Raw genomic sequence first — 11549 nt, forward strand, 5'->3', positions numbered from 1 at the left:
TTATAGTTCACACTTGTATTTGTATTTGTATTTGTTAGTTTTCACCATAATTTATAATTTACATACTTTGCACTTGTATTTTAAAGAACTGTTTTGTATTTGTATTTTAAAATTTACTGTATATTATATTAAATTATATTTATATTATAGTTTTATTGTGTTTGTATATTTAGATTATATTTGGATTATACTTGTATTTGTATTTGTATTTTATTTTCGTCGATATATTTTTATTTTTAAAGAATTATTTTGTATTTGTATTTGTAAGTTGATTATATATTCTATTTAGCCATAACTATGTACAATCTATCATTTGTATTTGTATACAAACAAGTAAACGCATTAATTGTATTTTCTTAATTTCAAAATATATAAATATGTAATGTATCATTTGGTACAAATGTACCATTTTGTATTTGTATATCAAATTATCATTCATATTTGTCAATAAACAAATATCACTTGATACAAATACAATTATAAATAAATGATTTTACCAATCCAAATACAATATGTATTTGTATAAAACTTTGAATTATATTTATTTGTATCAATAAATACAACTCGTATCAATAAATACAAACAAGTATTCGTAGAAAGAAAATCAATCGTTCCTTTTCAATAATTAAAAAATACATATGATAGTTTGCACTTGTATTTGCATGTTATAGTTTGCATTTGTATTTGTATCTTACAATTCGTACTTATTTGTATGTTATAGTTCATATTTGTATTTGTATTTATAATTTGCACTTGCATTTGTGTTTGTCAGTTCGCACAAATGAAAAGGAGAAAAAATGAAAAAGGAAAAAAAAAGAAGGAGAAAAAATGAGAGAAAAAGAAAGAGAAAAAATACTAAAAAAAGAAGGAGAGTGATAGAAAATAGAGAAAAAGTACAAAAAAAAAAGGAAAAAAAAGAGGAAAAAGAAAAAGAAACGAAAAAAGAAACAAAATAAAGAGAAAACAACAAAAAAAAAAGAAAAGAAAAAATGAAGAAAAAAAATTGAAAAAGGAAAAAAAATAAAAAATAAAAAATAGAAAAAGAGAGAAAATACATGAGAGATGCTATAAATTGTAATTAGGAATAATTAATAGGCAAGAGGGGGCTATGAATTATAATTTTTTAAAAAAATTGGGGGTAGGGGAAGGGGAATGAGGGAGGGGATTACGATGTGAGGAATTGAACCCTCACCAATAAGGTGAGAGTTCAGGTAACTAACCAACTAAGCTACTAAGATTCTCCGTGAATTGTAATTAATTAAAACCTAGGCTAAATAGGGTAATTAAAAGTCTATATTTGCTAAAATGTGTAGTTATCCCTATAATTTTTTGTTGAAGGAAGTTCATCTGAATTCTTAAGTATATGCTAGCTCCGTCTCTGTTCTCTCTTGAAACGTGTATTAGTAATTCTAGGGTTTTACATTTTTTTTTCTTCGATTATTAAAATGTCTTGGTCAACTAGTATATTTTCATAGTACATTATTCTTTATGTTAATACTAGATATCGACGGTCCGTGCCAGCACGGGCCCAATATATATTATTTTTTAATATTAATTTATGTGATACAAATGAAATTTAGATAATTAATAACTAAAATAATTTAATTTTTGAATTATTGTGATTTATAATATTTTTTTCTTCTATTCCAATTTAAGTGATTGATATAATATCGAGAGTCAGCCAAATATTTGATATCTTTTAAATTTTTTAAGTTTTTAATTATGTGATTTATAATATTTTTTTACATAATTTTTCAATAAGATATGAATACTCTCTCCATCCTAGTTTATGTGATAAAATTTCGATAGTCAATTAATTTTTTTTGTATATATATTTTTTATATTAAGTTAATTAATTATTGTGGTTTGCAATACTTTTTATCTCACTTTCAAATAATATATGCTATTTTATGTCTTTATATCACATCTCAATTTTATACGACACTAATATAATTTTGATATTCAATCAAAATTTTATGTCGATATATCATTTTGTGTTTATTTTACCTTTTTATAAAATATTATTAATTTTTTAATACTTTAATGATAATAATAATTAATTAGGGGTGATATAATAAAATCATGATCGAAGCAGCGAAATAGACATGTCTTAAACGACTTATAATAACTAATTAGAAGCCATATAATGAAATTTCTACACAAAAATACTTGTAAAAAAAATTAAGTGGGCCTCATATAAGACGTCAAGTTACTTTAAAACAATTAGAGTTAATTTATCATTTTATGTCTATTTTACTTTTTTTATTACATATTATTAATTTTTTAATACTTAGATAACTTATAATAATTAGTTAGGGGAGATTTAGTAAAATTACGATTGAATTACGATTGAAATAGTTGTAGCAGACATGTCGTAAATGTCTATTTTATTTTTTATTAAATATTTATTAATTTTCTAATGTGTAAATGACTTACAATAATTAATTAGGAGTGATATAGTAAAATCACAGTTGAAATAGCTAAAGCAGGCAACACAAACAGACATGTCGACCTCGTGCCTGCTTCAGCTGGTTAACTTACTATATCACGATGGAAACGATGGAACGGACATAACTTATAATTAACTAATTAGAAGTGATATAGCAAAATTACTATAAAAAATAGAGAAAATACCCTATTTCACCCTTGAACTATACCCAAAACGGCTGAGACACACCTCAACTTAACGGGGGTCCTATTACCCCCTGAACTAATTAAAAGTGTAATTTTGAAATCCTTAGTGCCTATGTGAAACATACTTGGCACACACGTGTGCCTACGTGGACCCTTTAGTGGGGTGCCACGTATGTGCCACGTAGGCACTAAGGGTGTCAAAATTATATTTTTAATTAGTTCAGGGGAGTTATAGGACCTCCTTTAAGTTGAGGTGTGTCTCAGCCGTTTCGGGTATAGTTCAAGGATGAAATAGAGCATTTTCTCTAAAAAATACTTATGAAAAAAAAAATAAACGGGCCTCATATAGACTTTAAGTTAATTTAAAACATCAAGAGTTAATTTATTATTTAATGGCTATTTTACCTTTTCTATTAAATATTATTTTAATATTTAAATGACTTATAATAATTAATTAAGGGTAATATAGTAAAATTACGATTGAAACAGTTGAAGCAGACATGTCGGAAATGTCTATTTTGCGTATTTTTTTTAAATATTATTAAATTTTTTTTAATATGTAAATGACTTATAATAATTAATTAGGGGTGATACAGTAAAATTATGACTGAAGCAGCTGAAGCAGGCAACACAAGCAGGCATGTCGACCTCGTGCCTGCTTGAGCTGCTTATAAATAAGAGAATCTTCCAAGTAATTGTAAGTAAACAGCTAGTGCTTTGCCATCAGAATCAGACTTAAATTTGTCCCAAGTTTTTTTTTGTTTTGTTTTCCATCGATGTTCAATATATGTATTGAAATCTCGATTAGTTCAGATCGTATGTTGCAAAGCTTATTACCTCTGATTAAGGGTGAAATAGTCCTACTACTACATCACAACCATATTGGTCAAATTTAAGATTTTGTTAACTCCTATTTCATTTTCTATATGCTTTTTAAGGCAAAATTATTAGGTTCTGTAAAATTCGTAATCAAAAGGAGGTAGCGCTTCGATTATAATTTAATTTGATTGAATTTAATGGTTTTTATTCAAATCTTCTCTATTTGATTTAATAAATTCATTAAATAGGTACAAAAATAAATTATTATGTTATTTTGTATTAAAAATTTTAAAGAATTAAAATTCTTTATTCATAAACTTCAAATTTTACCTGCAATTTTATCGTACTCTGCAATTGTCACCATCTTCACTTCCACATCACTTAGCTTTCTTAGTGTGTATAGGGAAAAAATTTGTGTCTTTTCAATCTCGCTTCTCATCACACCTCGAAATATATGTCCAGATTATATATATAACACTTTTCAAATGTTATTTTTTTTCCTTAAGCACCAAATATCAACAAATAAATCAAAAAGGCATTTAGTTTTCTAAAAAAATTATGAAGCACATGTTCCAAGAATTTTCACTTGGACCCAACCATCTAACTTGTCTATAAGGACAAGAAAGGAAAAAAGACCACAATATGAGGGGCAAAGTAGAGAAGTCATTGACCTAGTGTCTAAAAAAAAGAAAAGTACCCATCACTTGTTGAGATTCAATGTCTTTTAAAAACCACAAAAGTTAACCCCAAGAAATACACACACTTCATCAAAAAAAAATTGTTCTATCACTTTTCTTTACTCTCATTTCCATCTCTTTTTTCATTGTTGATTCTTATGAAACATCAACAGAGTTCTCCATCAATCTGTTAAAGTTCAAATTTTGAATTCATCTCTTTGACTTTCCAACATGTCAAATTGCGTTTGTCGTTGCGTCACGTTCACAGTGATCATTTTAGGAGTCCTAGCTTTGATCGCATGGCTAAGTCTACTTACGAGGAAGCCTAAATGTTCCATCAGAGATGTTTACGTGCGAGGCCTTGATAAATCAGTCAACTCCAACAATAATATCGCGAGACGTGACAATCATGTATCGTTTATACTCAATTTGAGGAACCGAATGAACCAGTCTGTTCGTTATGATGACATTATACTTAATTTTTACTATGGTAAGAATACAAGTTTTCTTTTTTGGTGAGCAGAATTGCATTAAAGTAATAATAGTTGGTTATAGTTACATTTCCAGTTCTCAGCATGGATTAATAGCAAAACATAGCTGGTTTTGATCTAAAGAATTATAACTGGTGCTTCTAACACTTCAAACAAAAGTACTTCCTAACATGTCTGCCCACAGAGTTTGTCGAGCACACATTGGAGAAACTGACAAAAATCCGATATGCGTAGAGTTTGGTGACGTATATCCATACTTGGCTAGTGCATCCGCCATCATGTTTTGCTCCCTAAAGCCATGCTGAACCACTGGGCATCCCAGTCGTCTTAACCTGTACCTGCATTCATCAATGATTCATCATAGAGTTGGTTACCTTCTTTAAGCATGTTAATGGCTTCCATAGAGTCCGTAACTATTTCAACAAGAGTAAAGTTATGCACTTCTATCCTTCAGAGTCCTTCTAGCAACGCTAGTAACTCCATTTGATTGTTTGTTCCATTGAGTCAACTTTTACTGAACCCCAATACCCAATCCCCATTGTGGTTCCTGACTACCCGTCCGATGCCTCCCTTCTCTGGGTTCCGCAGCAAGAACCATCTACATTAAGCTTGTAGTTGCCTCTTGGTGGGGCTTTCCATTTGATGTGAATGTGTTGGATGTGTCTAGTCTTTAGATTGGAGTATTTGAGATAAATGTATTCAATAGTTTCAGAGTAGGCCTGTTAAAAGGAAGCTTTGTGGTTAGACTGATTAAAAGTATTATGATTCCTATTCTTCCAAATACTCCAGAGACAGAAAGACAGAAGCTCGAACCAAAGAAGGAGGTTATTAAAGGCTTGGTTCTTAATTTTTTTCCAGGCATTTAACCAGTTGGTGTTGGTGAAACTGGAGATGTTCATATTGGGATTATTGGTAGACCTTTTAATGAGGTCTTCCCAGGGCCCCAATGTTAGGGGGCATTTAGAGAAAATGTGGCTAATATCTTCTAGGCCTGTCTAGCATGTTTGGCAACTGGGAGGGATTTCAATTTTGAAAGGTAAAGGTTTGTGGGTAGCCTCTTGTGCTGAAGAAGACACAAGAAATTTTTTATCTTGTTGGGAGTGCTAAGTTTCCAAATCCAACTAAAATTAAAGGTAAGGTCTTGCTGGTTCTTTTTTTTCCTAGTGGCTAAGGAAAGATAGGCACTGCTAACAGAAAAGAGGTCGTTACCCTTTAGCCTCCACCTTGGAATATCCCGAGGGATTCTATAGCTAGGAAAGAAGAAGTTTGAAATATGGTTCTGGATATCCTCAGGAATGATAAAGGAAAGCTTCTGCAGTTTTTTGGTATTATTATTCCTGACCTCAGAAAGCTTAACATCCTAATCGAGTTGGTTAAGAGGGCCATAGAGGATGTTTCTCAGGGGTAGGGTGTTGGGAATCCATCTATCTAGCCAAAGGTTGACACTTTTACCATTCCTAACTGACCAAGTTATGGCATCTTTGCAATCATGCCAGCCTTTGAAGATGTTTTTCCCAATTCTAGAGATGTGCTGAGTTCTTTTGGCTTCCTTGATGTTGTATTTTGCACTAAGAACCCTTACCAAAAGATTGGAGGGATTGTGCATGAATCTCCAAGCAAGGCTCATTAGCATGGAATCATTTTTTATGCTAGCCTTTTGGATGCCTAGTCCCCCTTCCCTTTTTGGGAGGGTGACTATATCCCAAGAGATTAGGTGCATCTTTCTCTTTTCATTAGTAGATCCCCAAATATATTCCCTTTGTATTTTATCAATGTTCTCTTGGGTTTTCTTGGGGATATTAATGAACTGCATTACATAATTGGGCATGCTATTCAGGGAGCTTTTGGCTAGGATGGTTCTGCCTGCCATGATTAAAAACTTAGTTTTCCATCCAACAAGTTTAGAGTTAAGGTTATCCAGAATGAACTGAAAGTCTTTATCACTTGGTTTATGGTGGAAGATGAGGAAGCCTAAGTACTTCCCAAAGTCGACCTTCGCCTTAATGTTAAGCATCTAGGCTAGGAGATTTCTTTGATCAATATTACAGTTATGGGAGAAAAGAACCTTAGACTTGGAGGGGTTGAATTTTTGGCCTAAGTGATGGCTAAAGCTCATAAGAGTATTCATGATAGTTTGGCAGTTAGTGGTATCAGCTCTAGGAAAGAGAGTTAAGTCATCAGCAAAAAAAAGGTGGGACATTTTAGGACCTTTTGGACTAATGATATGGGAGTCCAGTTGAGAGTGTCAAACTCATGATCAATTTTTCTGGAAAGAAGCTCCATGCACATAATGAATATGTAGGGTGAGATGGGGTCCCCTTGTCTAATACCCTTGGTAGGAGAAAAGTAATTAGTTTTCCCTGCATTTACTAAGATAGAGATTAAGGAAGTAGTGATGCAAGACAAGATAAGCTTCATCATTTTATCAGGCAAGTTGAAGAAGTGGAGGGTTTGCCTAATAAAAGACCATTCAATTCTGTCAAAAGCCTTTTCAAGGTCAATTTGGAGAATCATGTTGGCTTTTTTGCCTTTTATTTTTACAAAGTGACTGATGTATTCTTGAACTATGATGGCATTATCAGCAGCTCTTATGTTTGAAAGAAAGTTTGATTGGCTAAGGAAGATAATGTTTGTAAGGTGGGGTGTGAGCCTATTCACTAAGATCTTGGTGACAATTTTGTATTGAGTGTTACAGAGACCTATTGGCCTAAAATTCCTAAGATTAATAACATTTGGACATTTAGAAATAAGGCAAAGGTAGGTAGAGTTTACTTTTCTCTCCATAGCACTTGTAGAGAAGGTGTTCTTGCAAAATTCTACCACTGATGTTCCAATGATATCCCAATACCTTTGGTAGATTAATAGGTAAATACCATCAGGCCCCGGAGCGTTGGTGGGTTTAAAAGGGAATACAACTTGCTTAATCTCTTCAAGCTTAGTAATGGCTTTCAGCATTGGGTGGTCCTCTTAGCTGATGAAGCCTTTAGAGAAGGGGTTTAACTGGTAGTTGAGAGGGGATAAGGAGTGGTTTGTGGAATACAACTTAGAGTAGAAGTCGGTGATACAGCTCAGTACCTCATCATATGAGTAGAACCAGTTACCTAGGTCATCTTTTAGGGAGGTAATCTTGTTCTTCTTTCTTTTGTTAAGAGTAGAGGTTTAGAAGAAATTTGTGTTGCTATCCCCTTCAGTGAGTCAGGTTATCATGGATTTCAATTTCCAGAATTCCTGCTCATGCCTTAAAATATCACTATACTCCCTACAAAGATGATTTTCAAGGTTATAAAGATAGGATCTATGGGGATAAACATTAGTTTTTTGGATGCCATCCAGCCTTGCCAAGATTTTATTTTTCTTATGGAATATGTTACCAAAAGTTTCTTTGTTCCAAATGGTAATTTTAGATTCAAAAAAGGAGATTGCCTAAGTTAGCCCAAGTTCAGAATCAAAGGAGTTCTTGACTATCAAAGGAAAAGTTGGGTGGGAGCACCACATGGTCTCCATCCTAAAGGGCTTGATGGGATTTAGGTGATTCCTATAGAGATTAATGAGCAATGGGGAGAGATCAGAGTGGCTTCTGGGGAGGTGGGTGATAGAAGCTTCAGGGAATAACTTAATCCAAGAATCATTGGTTAGACATCTATCTAACCTTTCAAGAATTAGAGCATTCTTATTTTTATACCTCCTGTTAGACCAAGTGTACTTACTGCCCTTGAACCCCAGGTCTATAAGGACACTTTGGTTTATGCACTCCTAGAAGTGGCTAAACCTATTGTTATTGATGGGCTTCCCGTCAAATTTATTAGAAGATTTAAGAATTTTATTAAAGTCCCCACCCACTAGCCAAGCATTATTAGGATAAGATTGGATAGTTTCTGCAAAACAACAAAGCTGAGACCATAAATCTTCCTAGCTTCAAACCAGTTGCTGGCATAAACAACACTAAAAAACCAATAAGAGGAAGGATTGCGAACCTGAACAGTAATGTGGATTCCCTGAGAAGTGATGTTGATGTCATTTATGGCCAGGTTGTTTTCATTCCACATAATGACTAGTCCACCAGACCTTCTCAGAGAAGAATATTGGATTTTTCTAGTAAAACCTAAATCCTCAGTAAGGTTATTGTGGTCACTCATTCTAGTTTCAAGTAGAGCAAGGACAGAGGGTTTATGCATTTCCACTATTGCCTTACAATGCCTTTTAAATTCGGCACCATTGGACCCCCTAGTGTTCCATATTATGCAATTCATCATTGACATTGATGGTGTCAGTGGATTTTATATATCTTATATGATTCCCTTGCCCTTCCCTTCTAGGTTGATCATGGTTGAGACTTCCATCCTTTTTCTTTTTTGGGAGAAAACTGACATTTTGGTCTTATAAAAGTTGTCTATGGCTGGGTTTGGTGGCACTATTTCCAAGTCTAGTAGAGTGATATCCTGAGGAATAAGGATGATAACTATCTTGCTTATCACATCCTTGAATATGAGATAAAGTGGCCTTTCTAGGGTTATTGCTTCGGTTCTTGGGGCTCTCAGAGAAGCCAGTATGTTTTTCAGTTCATGATTTCCCTCTCTTATAGTATCCATGGTTTTTTGTCTTTCCAAAATCTCTATTTGGGGGTTCTTGTGGAGATATTTAGAGAGAGTACTGATGATAGGGTCTGGGGAGGATAATCTCCAGAGATCAGTACAAAAAGAGGCTGCCTCTCCAGTAGGTCCATCTTTTTTTGTAGGCAGAATGGGAATGATTGGCTTGTGAGAGCCATTTCTGCACTCAGCATTTTCGGGGTGAGGGACCCCATTGATGTTTGATTGATTAGCTTTAGCAGAGCTGTCATCCAGATGTTGTGGCCAAAGTTCTGAAGGCCTTGGGTCATCCCCTCCATTATCAGTTATGCCAAGTAATAGGGGTTCTGGATAATAATTTGGAGTTTCTGTCCTTGCCATTCCAGGTTTAGAGGAATCACTAGTTCTAGAAGGCCCATTTCCAGCCAAGATGATGGCTAATGATCCACTAGTAGTGGCACCGTGGTGAATGTTATGGGTGCTAAGTCCTCTGTATTTGGTGTATTTAGGGTGTCACTATGCTCTGCAGAGGAGAGTTGGTCGATGGACTGATGGTTATGGCTTTTACTGATAATATCAGTGAGCTTGGAAGAATGGGTAAGATTATTTACTTTCACAGCATACTCATCACTATCAGTCATATCAGTGTCTATGAGTTGACTAGGCGAGAGTTTTGAGTTTTTTGAGGAGGGAGCCGTCAAGTTGCTAGTGGTGGAGCAGTTTTTTCTCAAATTCCAAGAAATGGTTGTCAGGGACTCATTAGTCAAACCTTTTTTATGGAAACCAGGTTCCTTATCTGTTTTTTTTACTTTGGGATGACTCCCCAATATAATTAGAGTTCCAAATGTTGGGAAAGAGGGTATTCGGCCTTGAGTTAGACTTGGCTTCCCCAATTGAAGGTAGGGCCTTCGGTAAAGATTTGCTGGGCCCAAGTTGGTCTAGACCAACATTGACCTTGTCCTTGACCCGACCCAGATCCTTAGGGTTGGATGAAGCGTGTACCATAGCCTTCCCGCCACCCATTGTTGTCGTAGATCTGGTGGGCATAATGGATTGGGAGAAGAGGACTTACCTGTGTAGTCCTGTCCTATGGCATATTTCCGATCTTTATTCCTGGTACCTTTTTTTCTTAAAGACGACAGTTTGTCATTTTTGCTTCGAATCTAGTGTTGAGGTATCTGTCGGTGTGTTGGAGTTGGTCACCTGAGTTCTTTTGGGGGGGATGAGTTTGCACTGAGAGATGGTGTGCCCTAATTTTCCACATACCTTGAACAGAAAGTCGTCACCTTCGTAGAGTAGGTCTTGTTGGTGACTCCCAATTATAACTGATGTTTGGATTTGCGTCTCTAGAGGAATTTGTACACAAATCCTTACGTACCGTCCCCATAATGTTGTCGATGTACATGTATCTATCTTAACAAGAGTCCCTATCTTCTACCCTACCTTCTCCAAGATCCCAACATCGTAGAATTTTGTCAGTAAGTGAGGTAATCGGATCCAAATCACCGTACTCTGGATCTTAGTTTCCGATGGCACGAAGTTGAGTTCCCAATTGCGCATGGAGATGTACGCACCTGCAATGAACCAGGGACACTTATGTAGAGCTCGCATTTGGTATTCTTCACTGTTGAATTTGATAGTGTAGAATTCCAATCCAAGATCGATTAGGGCGAACCCTTCCTGGATCTTCCATAGCTCTGTGAGTTTAGTCTTTAAGTAGTGATGATTAAATCTTTTCCCCACTACTTTAATTATAACTGAGAATCGCCATGGACGGTAGATCCTAGCTTTATCCTTTGGCATTAGTATAACCTTATTCCCCGATTCAGATTCATGCGGAGTATCCAAGGTTTTTTCACCTTGGAATTGGAAGGAGTAGGGTGCTGAGTTGGAAATATTTTCTTTAACAATGTCTTTGTAGGACACCTTGACACTTGGCTCGATCACCATAAGGCATTCCTCCTTATTTGGTGGTTCCGGTGGGGTAGGGGTGGGTCTGGTTAGGTCATTCATGGTATGTGCTCGTCACTCGTGTGAGTTGTTGTAATTTAGAGAGAAGGAAGACTCTCTCTCTCCTCCACCTTAGTACAAATACAAGTTACCCTATTGGTAATTATACATTTAATGGATTTAAACAAGGTAAATATAAAGAAGTTTTTAAAGGTGGCATGATTGAGACACATAATATGCCATGGGATGATGGAATTAAGGCTGTTTCTAATGGATCTAAAGCAAGTTTTAGAGTTGATGTGAGTAGTAGAATTAGTTACAAGATTATATTTTGGTATACTAAAAGAAATAATTATTTTGTGGAAAATAAAGTTGAAGTTGATGATACTGGTAAGTCTAGTGCACAATAA

At 34.8% G+C, this 11549-nt stretch overlaps 1 protein-coding gene across 1 annotated transcript; it reads left to right on the plus strand.

Annotated features, from left to right (window-relative positions):
* Window positions 1–4361: 4361 nt before the first annotated feature.
* Window positions 4362–11549, plus strand: LOC107854726. The gene is made up of 2 exons (XM_047396534.1): window positions 4362–4645; window positions 11288–11549. The coding sequence occupies exons 1-2, from the start codon at window positions 4362–4364 to the stop codon at window positions 11547–11549; spliced, it is 546 nt and encodes a 181-aa protein (XP_047252490.1).

Source organism: Capsicum annuum, chromosome 1 (assembly GCF_002878395.1).
Source record: "Capsicum annuum cultivar UCD-10X-F1 chromosome 1, UCD10Xv1.1, whole genome shotgun sequence".
NCBI lineage: Eukaryota > Viridiplantae > Streptophyta > Magnoliopsida > Solanales > Solanaceae > Capsicum > Capsicum annuum.